The 18,001-nt window shown below is 43.1% G+C and overlaps 3 protein-coding genes across 9 annotated transcripts; 2 read left to right on the top strand and 1 right to left on the bottom strand.

Moving 5' to 3' along the window:
• The first annotated feature begins 47 nt into the window (after window positions 1-47).
• LOC119005523 (gastrula zinc finger protein XlCGF26.1-like) lies at window positions 48-7,700 on the top strand. 6 transcript variants are annotated; one of them, XM_037073264.1, is made up of 4 exons: window positions 48-276; window positions 5,068-5,407; window positions 5,628-5,723; window positions 6,035-7,700. In XM_037073264.1, the coding sequence occupies exons 1-4, from the start codon at window positions 148-150 to the stop codon at window positions 7,501-7,503; spliced, it is 2,034 nt and encodes a 677-aa protein (XP_036929159.1). In that variant the 5' UTR covers window positions 48-147; the 3' UTR covers window positions 7,504-7,700. The 6 variants fall into 6 exon arrangements, with proteins under 6 accessions (XP_036929159.1, XP_036929141.1, XP_036929176.1 ...); XM_037073281.1 differs by lacking the exon at window positions 48-276 and adding an exon at window positions 288-421; XM_037073272.1 differs by lacking the exon at window positions 48-276 and adding an exon at window positions 526-1,017.
• Window positions 7,701-8,822: 1,122 nt separating this feature from the next.
• Window positions 8,823-14,668, top strand: LOC119005555 (gastrula zinc finger protein XlCGF26.1-like). Of its 2 annotated transcripts, none has more exons than XM_037073306.1 (8): window positions 8,823-9,135; window positions 10,006-10,104; window positions 10,862-11,057; window positions 11,166-11,236; window positions 11,603-11,728; window positions 11,939-12,224; window positions 12,351-13,096; window positions 13,313-14,668. In XM_037073306.1, exons 1-8 carry the CDS (start codon window positions 8,986-8,988, stop codon window positions 13,577-13,579), a joined length of 1,941 nt encoding a protein of 646 aa, XP_036929201.1. In that variant the 5' UTR covers window positions 8,823-8,985; the 3' UTR covers window positions 13,580-14,668. The 2 variants fall into 2 exon arrangements, with proteins under 2 accessions (XP_036929201.1, XP_036929209.1); XM_037073314.1 differs by lacking the exon at window positions 8,823-9,135 and adding an exon at window positions 9,276-9,604.
• A 145-nt stretch (window positions 14,669-14,813) lies between these two features.
• On the bottom strand, window positions 14,814-17,910 carry si:dkey-182i3.11 (leucine-rich repeat-containing protein 15). The gene is made up of 3 exons (XM_037073297.1): window positions 17,827-17,910; window positions 17,206-17,430; window positions 14,814-17,019 (listed from the first exon to the last, which is right to left on the bottom strand). Exons 2-3 carry the CDS (start codon window positions 17,416-17,418, stop codon window positions 15,145-15,147), a joined length of 2,088 nt encoding a protein of 695 aa, XP_036929192.1. The 5' UTR covers window positions 17,419-17,430; window positions 17,827-17,910; the 3' UTR covers window positions 14,814-15,144.
• Window positions 17,911-18,001: the final 91 nt, after the last annotated feature.

The following is an 18,001-nucleotide window of genomic DNA, read 5'->3' as shown; positions in this document are numbered from 1 at the left end:
TTTGCAACCGAAGCCACTTCAAGAGTTTTATTTTGAAGTCGGATTTTGCCTTTGTGCTACTGGTTCCACTTCCGGGTTCGATGGCGGTTGCGCTGCTGTTACTTTTCTTCGCTTCTGTACGAGTCACTTGATAACTTTAAAGGTAAAATGTCAGCGAGCGTGGTGTTTTATTCGGAAACAAAGTTAATCGTGGAGACGGCCATCAAGACTGCTGTCGTTGTTATCGAAAATGCCAAAGAAGAAACTTCACTAAAGAAGCCAAATGTGAGACGGAAGGTGAGTGAACGGTTTGTTTTATTGATGATGCCGCTGAACGCGTCATTCAAACGGCCGTGATCAGAGCGGAGAAGCGGGTCAGAGATACTGTGGACGGAGGAGATTGTGTCGGCGGAGGAAAGACGAGTAGAGAGGCTGCGTAACAGTAAGGAACCAAGATGGCGGACTGTCAACACAGACGAGCTAGCTTAAATCGTTTTAGGGGAAAACAAATGTTCTGACGGGCTATAAGGTGGAAATTGCTGAATATATATCATATTCATTCTATAATTAGGGGTACATGTCATGTCCATCGACTGTATTTATCAATTTATTGATTTATTCACTTCAAGCAATGATCAGTTTTACATCAGGGCACATTTGTCTTCTGTTTAATACAAAAAGTCAGCAGATCCCATCATTTATTCAGCAAAAAATGCATATAGTAAACTGAAATTGGTTGTTCTTGTGGTGTCCGATTTGCTAAATATCAGGTTTTGCTCTTCAGATTAAAACTAAATTACGTATTTTTAACATTCTCATAAATATTTGTTCAGAAATAATTATTGAAATATGATAAAGGCATTTTAAAATCTATTTTGCGAATTCGTGTGCATTAAATCGCCCTTTTTATGGTGTCCGAGAAATACCTGTCCACTTTGTTACTCACTGAAGTAACCCCCAAAAACCAGCAATGGTTTGCTCGTGCCCGGCATCACTCGACGTCACTTCCTTTTGGGAGGGAGATGTGAAGACGTTGTGGTAAGTTTCTTCTTCTCGTCAATATTTTATCAGTGTTACGGTGTGCACATAGAGTAGATTATTGTCAACTGTGTTATCAGTTCATGTGAACTTGCATTAGATGTTATATTTACAAATATGCAGAGAAAGTGTCGCCCCCTTCACACAGAGAAGCCGCATTAACGCGCATCGTCCGATCGCCAATTCTCCGCCATTGGGACATTTCTCTTTATTAAGTTGAGTGAGGGACCTGTGCTGTTATCAGACTGTCTGATGGACACGCCCTCAATACAAGCAGCTGGCCTATCAATTCACGCTGGTGCGGTTCGCCAATAATGCGCCTCCAGAGGCGCATCAACGCCAGAGCAAAATTTCCCTTTTGTCACAGTTTATGTGTTCATATTGAGAAACTGACAGAGTGATTTGTGTTTTAGGGAAATGGGTTTATCTGCTGCTGAGCGGCAGCGCCAGTACAGGGCTCGGCGTAATGCTGATCCTGAGAGAAGAGCTGCATATTTACAGAAACACAGAGAGAAGTGGCATGATGACAAAAAACGTGGGAAGGTGAAGAACGTGAAAGATCTAAGTGAGAGGGAGAAGAGAAAGAAACAAGCTTACTGGAGAAGAGCCCAGCGCCGGAGCAGAGAGAGAAAGAAAGTGACCGAGTGCCTGCTTACTCCACCTCAGAGTCCTGAAGCTCATCCACAGCCTCGGTCGTCAAGGTGCTGATATAGATTCTATCATGAAATGGTGATGGAGTAACAAGTTGTCATCTTTATCCTGTTCAGAAAGAATAGAACACATGAGTAATTAATAATGATAACACGATTTTGTGTCATTACAGACAGAGAATTGCTGCAAAGAAAAAAGTTGAAAGGGAGTCCGAGTTATACAGGGAGCTTCAGACTTTGAAGGAAAAACTCAAACAGCAGAAAAGAAAAACGGACAAATTCAGAAAAAAATGTGAACGACTGCAGCAAGATTCAGAGTCACGCAGATCAAAATCCAGGCACCTGTCAAGAAGGATTCCTGTGTCTACAGAAGTGCACAAAACTTTACAACTCTGCAAAAAGTGTGCCTCCACCAAACACAAACATCCTAGACGGGTCATTGCAGCTCTGGTGTCAGGACGGATCTTGAAAAAATACAAATTCAAAAAAAGAATTCAGGAGACGCTCGCGATTTCAAGAAAACAACAGAGTCACAGGGAGATATCCATCCTCTCCAACAAGCTGAAGTATAGATCTCTATGCTTTACACTGCACAACAAAGTTCTGTCCTTCTTGACAAGGGATGAGAATAGCTGCCTCGCAGCTGGGAAATCGCAAACAATAACAAGAGGGAAGATAAAGAAACAGAAAAGGTTCTTGAACGACACCATGAGAAACCTGCATAGGAGATTCCTTCTTGAGAGTTTTGATTGCAAAATCTCATATTCTTTGTTCTGCCGTATGCAGCCGTTCTGGGCGGTCCAGCCGTCCATTGCAGACAGACAGACCTGTCTTTGCAAGGTACACGAGAATCTCTGCTTTCTTGTTGAGAAGCTACATTCACTCCGACTCATTCGGGGAACGGACTTGGAGAAAATGGCAGAGTCAATATGCTGTGACTCAAACTCAAAGGGCTGCATGTACAATGAATGCCCTGATTGCAAAGATAGAGACTTTCCAGTAGTGAGTGAGGGGGATTTGCAAGCAGTAGTTTTTTTCACACAGTGGACAACAGAGACTGTTCTCAGAGAGAAGAACAAGGAAGCTAAAAAAGAGAAAGTGTCTGTCAAAATCACAGCGAAAAAGAGGACAGAGGCGACTTTGCAGAACCTACTTGAGCTCTTCCAGCGCCAGCTTACAAACTTCAAGAGACACCTCTTCAACATACAACGTCAGTTCACCTACTACCGGGAATTAAAGAGGGGCATGACAGATCGTGAATGTTTAATTCATGTAGATTTTTCAGAAAATTACACCTGCAAGCACTCCTCCAAAATCCAAGCTGAACATGTTGAACCAAACCAGCAGCAGGCGACGCTCCACGCTGGAGTTCTACATGTTGGTGGAGTGGAAGAACATGTGTGCTTTGCCACAATCAGCCCATCAAAGGAAAAAGGCCCCGCAGCCATATGGAGCCATCTATCGCCAATACTTGACCTGGTTAAGACTTCCTGTCCAAATGTGACCGTGGTGCATTTTTTCAGCGACGGGCGATGCACACAGTACAGTCAGAAAGGCAATTTCTATCTGTTCTGCACTAAGCTGCAGCAGTGTGGGTTCCAGTCAGGCACTTGGAACTTTTTTGAGGCGAGCCACGGTAAGGGTGCTCCAGATGTGGTTGCAGGCCTCCTGAAAAGGACAGCTGACAGGATTGTCAGCCACGGGAAAGACATCCGTAGTGCTGAACGCTTTTTCAACGCACTGGTGGAAGCTCAGACCTCAGTCAAACTGTTCTACATCAGTGAGAATAAGATTAATGAAGCCACAAAGAGCATACCAGATAGACTCCCGGTGGTGCCGTCAACCATGAGCATTCACCAAGTCGTTACAGTTACCTCGGGACAAATCAGCTACCGTGACGTGAGCTGCCTCTGCTCAATGAGACCGACCCTGCAGTGTCAGTGTTACAACTCCCAAAACCTTCACTTTCAACACTCGGGCAGCAGCGCCCACACAGGAGGACAACAGTCGGAATCCATCTGTAATTCCTTGGCAAAGCTCAGCCATCGTAGGCCAGTGGTGTTGTCTGAAATATGATGGTGACATTTATCCTGGAGTGATTCAGGAGGTGAATGAAACGCATGTAAATGTCAAATGTATGCACCAGATTGGAGTCAACCGCTTTTTCTGGCCACAGCGGGATGATGTCCTCGAGTGTTTGCATGGAGATATAATCACAATGATTCCTCCTCCAACTTCTGTGGCCGCAGGTCACATGGAGATCAACCGGGACATATGGTCCAAGATCTCAGACTTGTGAACTGTCTGAAATCAAAAGGAACATGAAAGAACAAAAGAAAAATCTGTTTAAATCTGTTGAATCAAAATAAAGATTTTTTCTTGAGAAAAGGTTTCTTTTGTTCTCCTGTCCTGTCAACTGTGTTACATGTGGTTTTTGTATCATAGATCTTTTAAATGTTGGATGAACTGTAACAAAAAAAGACAAGTAGTATCTCTGGAGAGGGAAGTCTTACAGAAGGATGATGAATAACTCTAAATTCAATTTAATGTGGATTTCTGTTGAAAGATAACAGATAACCTCAATGTTATATGACAACATTTGTCTGTAACACAGTTGACAAAATAAAGAATCAAATGTGTATTTTCTTAAAAAGTTATTTGACCCTAAGCTTGCCAATGAATGACTTAAGGGTGTATATAATGGAAACATCTAGTTTATCTATCAAGAAAGAATACTGATATTTTGACTTTTTGGTTGAAATGAAATGTACCCCTTATTATAAAATGACTCAGTAGCGACGGCTTCATTTGGGTTTTTTTTTTAAAGTTTTGTGTTTGTTTTAATGGCGTCTGATAGAAACAATAATGATCTATAAGTTAATTTAAGGTAAACATGGCAAATTCTATCAGTACACAGGTCACAGCTGCTTTTAATGGGTTTTACTGTTTCTTCTTCTGTTTCATGTTAATATTGATTATGAAAATTCAGCATGTCTTTCCAGTAGCTTCCATGTCATGTGACCCAGTGACTCCTAACAAATGCCAAATGGTATTAATAAAAAGGACAAATAAGGCACATCTCTATTTTATTAGAACCAGAAAGTATCTTTAATTTGCCTCTTTTGTCCAACAAACAGTTCAAAACCCAAAGACTCTTCATTTAATGTCAGTGACAGAGAAAGAAAAACAGCAGATCTTCACATTTAAGAGGCTGGAACAGACGAATGTTAGACAGAAAGAGTTACTGAAATGATTAATCGATATCATACTAATTGTGTTTTGATAGACAAATCAATTAACTGTCAAGAAGTCACTGCAGCTCTTGTGTCCACCATTAATAAATATATCATCAGATGTTTCATTATAAGTTGTGACAACTGCTTTATTTTCATCCTCACAGCCAGAGTTGGACGACATTGTAGAGACGTTGGCACGGGAGGTGGCGAGGAAGATCAACGCCATTTTCTCCCAACTGTCCTCAACGCTGCTCAGTGACAACCAGACTCTGAAGGCCAGAGTGGGACAGCTGGAGAGTGAGCTGACGGCGGTCACTAAAAACTTTGAAAATGCCAGAATGTGGAGAGAAAACGTGCTGAGCGGCTGCCCGGTGCTGTTCGAGCAGAGCGGGCTCATCTACACCTTGAAGCCTTTCGGGGTGTTGAAGAAAAAGACGGATCAGTTGACGGAGGGAATCACCGAATCATCTGCTGCTGCTGGGACGCAGAGAGGACATGATGCTGGTAATTTCTATTAAAGGAAAATATTATCCCCATTAAAAACGTATTTTAAGTCCTTTTTGGGAAAGTAGACAAAGTGTGTGTGGAGTTCTAAAATAAGATCTGGGATGTAGTGAATGTCACAGAAATGTTATTGAGAGCAGTGGTCAGTGTTAATATTGAGGACATGATATTTACAGTTGATTCTAATAATGTGTGATGTGTCTTTGTTTGCTTTCTTCAGCAACAACTTCTTGTTCAGATGGTGAGGAAGCAACAGAGCAGCTGAACTCTGAAGCTGAGTCCTCAACAGTCGGCAGACAAGGGGAGAGTTTAAAAGGTAAATGTGGAAGTGAACCTCATAAACACACAGGAGTGGAGACATTTTTGAAGGGTAAATTCTGTGATTTGTGGGACGAGATCCAGATATAATATAAAATATCTTTAAAATCTGTCACTAAGTCAGGGATCATCAGCGCACTCACCGACAGGAAAGGAAACTACAGTCGAAGTAATTGTTTTGTTATGTAACATTGAGATGTGAATTATTCAGCTGCTTGTTATGATTTAGAATAAATCAAATAAAGATTCATGTGTGACATGATAACTGTGACATGTGTGGTAACGTTTTATATTTTCCCTTCTGTCTAGACGCTGCACAGGATGATTCCACGACCAACACGGCAGAATCCCAAAACACCGACAGCCAAAACACCCAGAAAGCAGAAGCCAGTAAGAAAGCGAAGGTGTTTGTGTGTGACGTCTGTAACAAGAGCTTCAACCGGCAGCTTCACCTGCAGAAGCACATGAACACTCACAGGGAACCGTTCGCCTGCGACCAGTGCCCCAGGAAATTCAGGAACGCAGCGACTTTTGAGCATCACCTGCTGCGACACGAGGAGAGGAAGTCTGTTACCTTCAAGTGCCAGATCTGTAACAAGACGTTCAAAACCAAAATGCACCTGAAGACTCATCAGCTCGTGCACACGGGCACGAGGCCGTTCGTGTGCTCCACCTGCGGGAAGGGCTTCAAAACTAAACGCAACCTGCAGGCGCATCAGGTCGTTCACACAGCCGAAAAGCCGCACAAGTGCTCGGAGTGCGGCGAGAGTTTCAGGTACGCGTTCACGCTGCAGTGCCACAGAAGTGTTCACACCGGTGAGCATCCTTACAAATGCACAGTGTGTGGCAAAGCTTTTACGAAGAGGAGATCGCTCAGGGCACACCAGTCGGTCCACAGAGGGAAAATATTTACCTGTGAGACGTGTGGCGCAGGCTTCACCCTCCAGCACAACCTGAAGAGACACATTCGTATTCACACAGGTGAAAAACCTTTCAAATGTAAAGTCTGTGGGCTGAGTTTCATCCAGGACAACAAGCTGAAGGCTCACATGCTTCTTCATGGTGCCTCAAAGTCCTTCATGTGTGACCTGTGTGGGAAGACTTTTCTGTACAACTGCCAGCTGCAGAAACACCAGAAAGTTCCTCACCATGAAAAACACGGGTCTGTCATGAGAAGGCAAGCTCGAGAACGAGGGAACCGCAGAGTTATCTACCGACGGGACAGGACGACTGTCGATGTGACGCCCTTGAGCTGCAAGACCTGCCGAAAGGGCTTCGACACCCCGTCTTTACTGAAAAGACACGAGCTCATTCACACGGGAGACATGCAGTACAACTGCGACACGTGTGGAAAGTCCTTTTTCTACAAAGCTACATACGATTATCATCTGCGGATCCACTCAGGGGAACGGCCTTTCGCTTGTGATGTGTGTGGGAAGGCATTCATCGTCCATCAGGCTCTCAAGTCCCACAAACTGCAGCACTCCGGAGAGAAACCACATAAATGCCAGCTGTGCGGCAAGGCCTTCAGGATCTACGCCAGCTACCGAAGACACTTACGGATCCACACAGGGGAGAAGCCCTACGAGTGCGAAGTGTGTGGAGTGAGTTTCAGGCAGCTCGGACACGTCAAGGTTCACATGCAGGTCCACACAGGAGAGAAACCGTTCTCCTGTAGCAGCTGTGGACTTGGATTTTCAGACTCGAGGCTGCTCAAGAGACATAACTGTAGTGAGAAACCACAGAAACTGTTAGGGAGCACACTCACTACGTCATGAAACTGAGAGAACTGTGATAATAATGACAATGCAGCAGCCATTTTTTAATTATTATTCTTACCTGTGGTAGATCTCAAAATGTTATTTCCTATCAGGACCAAGCACAGTAATTAAATCAGTTTAGAAACCTGAATTGTTGCATTGTTGTTCTTCACTGTCAGATTGGATTTTTCCCAATAAACTGCACTTGAAAAATATTTGCTTCGAAAATGTTACCTCATCTCATTATGAGAGTTTTAACTAAACTGAGGACAGTCTTAAACTAAAGGATTAGTTTTACGTTCTGGGCATCTAGTTTTGTCACTTTTATTTTGAAAGTAAGTAGCCGGACGCACACCTATGTTAGCATGTCTAACTTGACGTTTTTGGTTGCTGTAGTTCCTGACTGTGGCCACAGGAGGGCAGCAAACACCCCAGATCCTACATGCTATCGTGTCGCTAACTCCAGCTCTTAACATGATACCCAGGAAGGTCAAACTGTCATTGAACCAACTTTCATTAATGCATTTTAATAACAAGAATGACGTAAACATCTCATGTGCGTTTCGCCACCTAGGATAATTCTTTAAATATTGACTGTAAGTTTTACTGTTATTTTGTCTGAATTGACAGGCTAATCGACAGACATCATGATGTTCACGACACTAATAATAACGCTGTAATAATTAAACCAGGTGGCTTGTATGAGCAAAGTAGCCATGAATTTGTGTAGTATTGTAGTTTCTCACTGTGACCACTGGGGGACAGTCTTTACGTGTTTTACCAGCGTCAAAGCAGACACAATGTCACTCTGATATTTCCGGTGGAATTCTAAAAATTCAAATAGTTCAGAACCTCCATATATACAGAATAGATGTATCAATATAGTATAGTTGCATTAGCAATTACAGGGTAATCCCAAAGGTCCTTTAAGTCCTTGAGAACTTGTGAATTAGAGGGATAAAACCAAGACCTTGACAGACAATCATAAAGAGACACGTCGTGACAGTACATTTTATTTTGTATAATAGAAAGTGAAGTGTGTTGTTGTCTGTAGCTTCTGTGAAACATGCCAGGTCTCAGTATAAAACTTCTCTCACTCGAATTTGAAAGAACTGGGTCTGGAAGGTCCTTGAAGAATCATTTAATTTGATTTTTAAAACAGTGTGGGAACCATACCGTGATAACACTCACAAAAACTACTATCTTGTTTAATTTAATTCATGTTTAACAACCACATATTATTCTCAGTGTGAGGAAACTGTGTGATTTTGTCTTCTGATGAGTGCGAAAATAGAACAGAACGTAGTGCGTGCTTTTATTTTGAAGAACATGAACCGGGAAGAGGAAGTTGGGCTCCGTGTTGTGAGCGGCACGAGTTTTGTCACCATAACGACAATATTGTAGCATCAAAAAAGCTGTTGGTTCCATTTTACAATCACAGAAGTGAAACACAATCCCAGCCGACATTTTTATTTATTTATTTATTTATTTTTTGCCAGAATGTCAGATTTGGAGGCGCAGGTGGGCGCCATTTTGGAGATAATGGTCAACGCGACTGTCTCAGAAATGAGCAAAGTTATCGGCGACTCCGATTCAACAGATCCAGAAGTGTCATCCTGTGAAAACACACACGGGTCGTCGGCTGACACGGTACGTTAACGCACACCTGCTGCCGTGTGTTTGTGTGTGTCCGTGTGTGTGTGTTACATCTTCATCTGTGTGTGTGTGTGTGTGTGTGTGTGTGTGTGTGTGTGTGTGTGTGTGTGTGTGTGCGTTGACGCTCCTTCCTCGTCTGGCGTCTAAACAACCAGCTGATCATAGAAATAGAAGAGCTAGCTAGCTGCTCCAGTTAGCTTCCAACGACCAAACTCACGTAACAGCTCATTCCGGGGCTGTTCTGCTGAGTGGAGCGTATGTTCAGTTCACGTTGAGTTAAACTTATATGTCTGGATGAACAAGGTGGCACAACTTGCGTGAAGAATCCATCTTTGATCGCCATTTTGAGTTGGCCAGCAGGCCCAGGCGCATCTATCTGCTGTATGTCTACAGACGGCTCAGCTACAGGTTTCATCACCTGCAGGAGCAGAAGCTATCGATCACTTATCAATCATTACAGCCGGTGGGGAGGTTTATCTATGTCCATTTAGTCAAGTACTTGACTTCAGTACAGTTTTGTGGTACTTGAGTATTTCCATTGTACATGACTTTTTACCTCTACTGAGCTACATTATCTGTGATTTTCTTTTCACTATATTAGAATTACTTGATACCAAAGTTACAAGTTACTTTACAGAAACTGATAATCAATGCAAAGTAGAACACACAAATGAATGATCAGCGATGAATTTAGTCTACAATTTTGAGCTATTTGTCCTTTACTTCCACTTCACTGTATTTTTACAAGTATTACTCTGTTTTATTATCTGCAACAGTCAGTAGATGTGTCTTTGCTCTGACACTTGCTGAGTGTGTGTTCAGTGTGTGTCTGCCTCTCACAGTGATCCATGTTCCTTCCATCAGGTGATCCAGTTCAGCGTCTTCATGACGTCTCTGGCTCGAGAAGCTGTGGAGAAGATCTGCCAGCTGTTCCACGAATGTTCCTCTGTGCTGCAGTTAGAAGTACGTCACGTTACTGCGTCGGTACTCTGGATGTATATCTGAACGTGATCGTTGTCATCAGTCATTGTCAATTTCTCCTGATTACAGACTTGTTATTGTGATCAGGAACAAGGAAAATGACAGGCAATAAAAATGAATGTATTGATCAATTAAAAGGAGCGTTAAATGGAAAAGTAATTAAATAGGCAAATGAATTCAAACTTAGATAAATGCAGATGGACATTAAAACAGACAACAGCAATTGTCCAATTTTCTAAATCAATTAATGCCTCTGTTTACATTTAGTATTAGTAATATTTTGTGCTTTTCATAGCGTATAAATTGATTTATTGAGCCATTTATTTATATCTTTATATATTTGCCGATATCTGAAATGAATACTGTGATGCACAGACAGTCTTCGTTTTTACTGGTTAATAAGTTCAAGGCTACAAATGAGCAGTAAGTTCAAATGGAGGGAAAGAAACTGACAATATTACAAGTGTTTGTAATGTTTTAACAAGAATTACAACAATGTGACGTTTCTGGTGAACAAATATTTAGCCAGCTTGAGAAAATATTACAATAAAAACAAAAAATATGAACATTAAAGGCTTAACTACCACTGGATAATGTGACATTTCGCCAGTGTTCATGATCTCACTGAATGTATCGTTATATCATCCAACTGTAGTGGAAAACCAGATGACTCCAACATTGTCAGCACTGCCTTTGTGATGATTCCTGTATAAAACAAATCTTCTGTTTGCCTCTGCAGGTGACCCAGGGTGCTGCAGAGACTGAGGACATGAGGAGGAAACTGGAGGCGGCAGAGACGGAGCTGAAGCTGGTGCTGGAGGGCCACAGAGGACCGAAGGAGGCGGAGGAGCAGACGGAGGGAGGGAGGCCTCCGAGCAGTGGAGCAGGAGGAGAGACCGTCCAGAGCCAGCGCTCAGGGAGGAAGAGTCGCAGAGGTGATGAGTTTATCCTCTAATTGTGTTGTTTGTCTTGATCAAACATCCAGCGGAGAATGATGGGCTCTGTCGATCAGAATGTGCTAACAGCTTTTTAAATGTTTACAGTCGGGGCTAGTGGTGATGCTGCAGTGAAGAGATCACCTATAATTCATCTTTGGAAAGGCAGAACTTATGAGGTAAAGTCCTGTCTCGTCCTCTGCAGTCTGGCATCCCTGCTGAGTTTCATACTGTTCTCTCATTCCTGCCTCCTGTTTTCTTTCTCATACCGGGTAAGATTTCTAAAGTTATCTCACCAACTACAATAACTGATGTCTAAGAATGAGATTTGAATTGTTTTTAAGTTTTATTGGTAAACTACTTTAGTTTATCTCAGAGGTGTTCTAAAACACTTTCACGTGCAGTCGCATTGAGATTTCTCCCTTATTAAAAGGAACTGAACTGAACCGTGGAAAACAGACGTAGACCAAAAGTACTTGGCAACCCAGTCGCTGTGTTGTCTGTGTTCAGACTCTTCAATCTGTCCTTGTTCTCACTTCTCTCAGGACAGCATCCAGCCTGTGATAATAAAGGAGGAAGGACTGGAGGCGTTCGCTGACCAGGCGTCCTCTGATTCTGGACAGTTCAGAGATGACCCGAGCCAGGACGATGGTGACGACCCGGACTACCAGGTTGATCTCCCAAATACCTCGACTCCGTAATCTCTATCATTGTTTTTAGTTTTGCCTGATTATGTCCCCACCTACATTAAGAACTGAACACGCATACTTAACATGGTCTGCGTTTTTTCTTAATTAAGGAATGTGTCTTAAACTGCCTCCATGTAAGAAGAGGTGAGTATTAGCAGTTGTTTTAAACAGTTTGGAAAATGTTTCCATTAGCTGGAGCCAGAGGACGCAGATGACGGTGAGCCAGGTTACACCACCAGACCTAAACGTGCTGTGAAGCCAAAGATCCTTCGAGGCCGAACAAAGAAGGAGAGTCAGAGTGAGAACCAGCAACCTCTGAGCTGCAAACACTGCAGGAAAACTTTCACCAAGCTGCTGCAGCTCAAAGCCCATCAGGCTGTCCACGGGGCCAACGCAGAGAAGCCTTTTCACTGCTCGCAGTGTGGCAGAGGCTTTTCATTCCAGCGAAGCCTCAATGCACACATGCTGCTTCACACAGGTGAGTGCTCAGCTTTAAGGCAGAATTTCTCGCATCGTAAATGAAAAAGAACAGCAGCAAATCCTTAAACACGGACCTGCTTGAAAAATGACTGAAAAAGATGAATCAATGTGCTTTCGTCCACAGGTGAGCGACCACACACCTGTGATGTCTGTGGGAAAGGTTTCACCCTGAAGCAGCTCCTGAGGAACCACCAGCGTCTCCACGCTGAGGTCCGGCCATTTCGCTGTGAGCAGTGTGGAAAGAGTTTCTACCGAGCTCACGGCCTGAAAATGCATCAGATGGTCCACACAGGAGAGCGGGCCTATAACTGCCAGTACTGCAACAAAAGCTTCACAATACAAGGTAACCTGCAGCGCCACCTGCGCATACACACAGGGGAAAAGCCGTTCAGGTGCGAGACGTGTGGTAAAAGCTTCAACCAGGCCGACACGCTGAAAGGCCACCAGAGGATACACACAGGTGAGCGTCCCTTCAGCTGCGAGACCTGCGGTAAGTGTTTCATCCAGAAGAGCGCCTTGAAGATGCACCAGAAGACCTCTCACTCAGGCGAGAACTCGCTGGCATGCATAGCATGCGGCACTACGTTGGCCTGTGTGGACTCCCTTCGGAAACACCTCCAGACGCATGCGGCGACTATTCCGTGTACCTGCGTGCTGTGCGGGCGGAAGCTCAGCTCAATCACTGACCTGCGGTCGCATCAGCAGCACCACACGGTGGACAGGCCTCACAGCTGTGGGCTCTGTGGGAAGAGCTTCAAGTCGTCCAGTTACCTGAAGATTCACCTGAAGACGCACAGCGGGGAGAGGCCCTTCTCCTGTGACATCTGTGGTCGTATGTTCACACAGCACAGCAGCCTTAAATCACACCAGGTGGGTTTGAATCAATCGTTGTTTTTTTGAAAGACAGTTTCAACAAAAGATTTCATCATTCCTGTTATTTGCTGGTTTGAATAAGAATTGATAATCGATTAATCATTAAAGTAATTTTCTTAACAAACTGGCAGAAAATGAAGTTTCCAACCTCTCATACGTGGAGATTTCCTACTGTGAAAATTATTTACTTGACAGTTTTTCCCTTTTTTGAAGGTGGTCCACACAGGAGAGAAGCCGTTCAGCTGCGACACATGCGGAAAATGTTTCAGCAACACGGGCAATCTGAACCGACACCAGCGTATCCACACGGGAGAGAAGCCGTTCAGCTGCGACACCTGCGGCCGCAGCTTTAACCAGGGCAACAGTCTGAAAGCCCACCAGCAGATACACACCGGAGAGAAACAGTTCATGTGTGACAAGTGTGGGAAGAGCTTCTCCTACCTGAGGAACCTGAAGGACCACAAGTGCTTCTACATCTGAAGCTGGTCTGTGAGGAGACACCTGCCCTGGTGGCAGAGTGGATGGAGTCAGCGTCCTGCACCTGAGTGACTGGATGATTCTAGAAGAGTTTGCAGTGAAAGTAGTTTTGGTGATCATAAGTGAGCAGCTTGTTGTGTTTTAAATTGAAGGCATTCACCTGACAGACTGGCACTGAGTGAAATAGGTATGAAAGCTTGAATCTGGTACGACAGTCAGAACTAAGAAGAGCAGATTGAGGTATTTGTTTTGTTTTAAAGGTATAAATTTCGCCCCAAACTGAAAAAATGGACATAGGAAATCAAAGTGTGACATTTATTTGTGGGATGAACTGACAGTACACATTTCCAAAACATCATAGTATCACTAGTGGCTTCTTTTTTTTAATATAGATATATTTGTAAGCGGAGTTTGCTGGCAGATGTCTGGCTGAAAGTTTAAGAAAATTACTGTGAGGAAGTCCCAAAAGGTGATTTTTTTCTTTTAATCTCCTGTGCAACAAATAGATCTTGTGGGTTAAAGAGAAGGAAAAAAAAGATTTTTTTTTTTTTTTTTTAAATTTAACACCATAATGGTAAGAACAAATTCCTAATTAAAGGTCGGCTTCTAAACTGACTGAACTCAAACTCAGTTAAGGGACAGTGGCCAACATGGTATTAGATTTAAAAGTTTACAATCTATTTTCATTACAGTCAGACTCCCAGTCTTACACAAACGATCTGAAATATGTAAAATTACATTTCTTATCTAAGACTGTAAAATCAAAGACTGTAAAGCTATGACTGATTTTGCTGTGTGCAGGATTGAAAACAACCCTGTTTAAGTTGTGAGATTGATATTTATAATGGTTTAACCAACTTGAAAAGAGCTTTTCTGCCTTTTTTCCCCAAACATAGTTTAAAAACTTGTGATCTCCAGTAGATACACGACATGCAACCGTTGCCTTGTGTGTTTAAATAAAGCCAATGTGTTCTTATAATACTGAAACAGTCATTTTGTCAGAATGTTTCATCTGTAACTTTTCCTGTGAAGTGTATGATTGTTATATCTCAACTTTGTGACTGAGTCAAAATATAAACACTGAAATTTAAATCTTGTGATTTTTTTTTCTTTTATTGTCTTTCAAAACGCATTCAAAGAAGCTTAATAAGCTTAAAAGTTTTTTGTTTTTTTGACTGTTATCCTGCAGTGCACACACAAACACACTCAACAAGTCATAAACATGTAGTCAATCCATTTATTCACAGTTTTTATGAACACATGCTCGACATTCACAGCCTCATAGTGAAGCTCTTAGTCTCTATGTAATTGATACCAAGTATTTGTGCTCCGTTATCCGAGAATGTGATTATTTTACAGTTTTGCAAGAATCCTCCTAATAGAAATCCATCTTGCTCTTTTGCAGAATCACAATATTACAGTCTGGATTTTCCCTGGATGAATCGTATTGAATGCATCTCTAGAAATACAAACTTCCAGTACCCAGATTAGGGTGCAAATACTTAGAAACCAAAGGCAGACATAAAAAAAAGCGAAGACAGGAAACATGGTTAAAGAGGACCAAACCATTACAGAGGATGTAACAGTGTGCTGACCACTATGAGAAAAAGCTGATTCAGCATTTCTAGAGGAAATGAGGGTGATGGGCCACTGGTGACACTTGTAATGCAATGATCTCTTAACAGCATTGGAGACAGAGCTGCCTGTGGGAGTGGAGTATCCTGGTGAGACAAAGAGGAGAAGAAGCACACCGGCTGGTCTCCGAGCTTCTCTCTGTGCGTGTTGACCCAGCTGCTGACGTAAACTATACGTTTACAGGTGCAGTCCCACAAATTACCTGACAGACAGACAGCACTGAGGTTTCTCAAGAACTCAAAAGTCCCATTCTCCACTCTTCTGAGCTGGTTGGACTTCAAACTCAGTTTCTGGAGGTTTGTAAGTCCTCGAAACACATCAGGCTGCAAGTGAGTCAGCTTGTTTCCATCCAGGTTGAGTTCTCTTAGCTTCGAAAGTCGGGCAAAGAGCTGAGAATTCAAAATCTCCAAGCTGTTGTTCTTCAGCAGAAGCCTGCGAAGGTTGTGCAGTGGATAGAAGGTGTTGAAAGGGATGTCGTGCAGCCGATTGGAGCATAACTTGAGCTCTTTAAGGCGAGTCAACCCTGCAAAGTGATCAGGAGACAGATCTGAGATACGGTTCCTGTCCAGATCCAGTGTTATAAGATGACTTAGATTCCTGAGCAGGCTTGTGGGAAGGTTACCAATGTGGTTTCCATCTAGTCCTAACTCTTTTAAACTGACAGCGTCTCTGAACTGGTCCGGGTGTAGAGAGGAGATTCGGTTGCGAGAGAGCTTCAGAGATTTCAGTCTCACCAAACCGTGGAAGGCCGAGGCATGGAGGAACCTGATGTGGTTGTTGTGGAGGTGTATCTCCCTGAGGTCCCTCATCTTGTGGAAAATGCCTTTGGGAAGGTGTGTCAGAGTGTTGTTCTCCAAGTAGAGGTTCTGTAGTGACTTGAGCTTGTTCAGCAGATCAGGGTAGAGCTCCAGGATGCGGTTGTTGGACAGATGTAGCTCGGTGAGTGTGGACAATGAATCGAATACTCCGGCTCCTACGTCAGAGATCTGATTGCTGTCCAGCTGCAGCTCTTTCAAGTTGTTCAAGTTAAAGAATACATCTGGAGAAAGAGCTGTCAGTCTGTTCCTGTACAAATCAAGTAACTCAAGGTGTCTGAGGTCATGGAAGACTTTTGGGGGAAGAGAGTGGATGAGGTTGAGACTGAGGCCCAGCTCTCGTAGCATGGTCAGGCCTCTCAGGGATCCCTCGGACAGAGTGGTCAGGTTGTTGTTGCTCAAGTCTAGATGATCTAACACACTCAGCGAGGAGAAGCAGTCATCTGGGAGGCTGGTGAGTCCGTTCATCCGTAGATTCAGATGTGTCAGCCCGTTTACGTCCCTCAGCGCCTCAGCTGGGGCAGTGACCAGCAGATTTCTACTCAGGTCAAGGTGTCGGAGACCTGTCGCTCCTCTGAAGCTGCCGTCATCCAATCTTGTGATTCTGTTCCTAGACAGAACAAGTTTCTTCAACACAGATGAATTCTTGAACACACCTTCTTCTATCTTTGTCATATTGTTATGGCTAAGATGGAGCTCAGCAAGGGAAAAGGATCCTTCCAATGCACCAACCTCTAACATCTGAATCTGGTTAAAGTTTACAGTCAGTGTTGTCAGGTTAGCTAATCCACGGAGGAATCCGATTGGAAGGAATTTGATGTGGTTCTCACTCAGGTCCAGTAAAGTGAGAGCAGGGCAGTTCTGGAACTGACCGGGGTGAAGAAACATCAGGCCATTGTCACGTAAGAAGAGCTTAGAGAGCCTCGTCATGTTGGGCCAAACTGCATTGAGGGACAGGAAGTCATTCAGATGATTCCTGGTTAGGTCCAGAACCTGACAGACGATCCGGAACAAGGAAAGAAGTCTGGTTAGAATAATTCTTTAGAAATGTAAAAAAAAAATGTATATATATGTATGTACTGGAAAATGTGACCTGGGTTTTTCCTGCTGTTGGAGTCTCAAGCCAACAGAGCACAGTGCTGCATCATTCTCAGAAACCTCACACACAAAGTTTCATACCTGCAGCTCCTCCAGCCCACGCCGTGGTATTTCCTGTATGTTGTTGTAAGAGACGTACAGCTTCTCTGTGCTGTCGGGCAGCTCAGGTATCTGGTTCAGTTCTCCCTGACACACAACAGAGGTCAGGTTGTGGAGACACTGGCAGGTTGGGGGGCAGAAGTTAGACGCCCACACCGAGAGGCTCAAGGAGGCCAGAGTTAAAACTGCCAGCATGGTTGGCTTGAGCTGAAAACAGACATGAATCATGGAGGACAATATTGTAATATTATTTTCAAGTTAAAACAGTTTAAAATTCTCATTACAACTAATGTTTTCTTTCTTTTTATCCAGACGTATTCTCTGTTTGTACCCACATGAATTCTGAATAACTTCTATTTTCTTCATTTTGCGTGTTGTTTTCCTTGAACAATCATAATTCTGACTTGTGAAGGCCTCATATCAGTTCAAGAGAGATAAACTTTATATTCCTGAAGGAAACGTTGATATTACTTGTTCTTGAAAATCATCTTTTTTCTATTTTAGCCAAAAGTTTCATACAATTGTCTTTTCAGGAAATAAAAATTCAAACAATTAACAAGTGCATTGATAGGCTATTGCATTTGTGCTTAAATCAAAACTTACCGCTGATGTTAAGGCAGTGCTGAAGGTGCGTTTTGCTGCAGTTTTTGCTAAACACTGAGACTGTAGACTGACTACACAAGCTGCTCTGTATGTTGTGTGTATTTGTCGCAGAGGAAGGTGTGGTTAGAATATAGGACCAGCAGACTTCCAACCAATGTGGTTACACAGTAAGTTT

The sequence above is a fragment of the Acanthopagrus latus genome, chromosome 2 (assembly GCF_904848185.1).
Source record: "Acanthopagrus latus isolate v.2019 chromosome 2, fAcaLat1.1, whole genome shotgun sequence".
Classification (NCBI taxonomy): Eukaryota; Metazoa; Chordata; class Actinopteri; order Spariformes; family Sparidae; genus Acanthopagrus; species Acanthopagrus latus.
The sequence above is the reverse complement of the archived record's forward strand: the minus strand, read 5'-3'. Positions and strand labels throughout refer to the sequence as shown.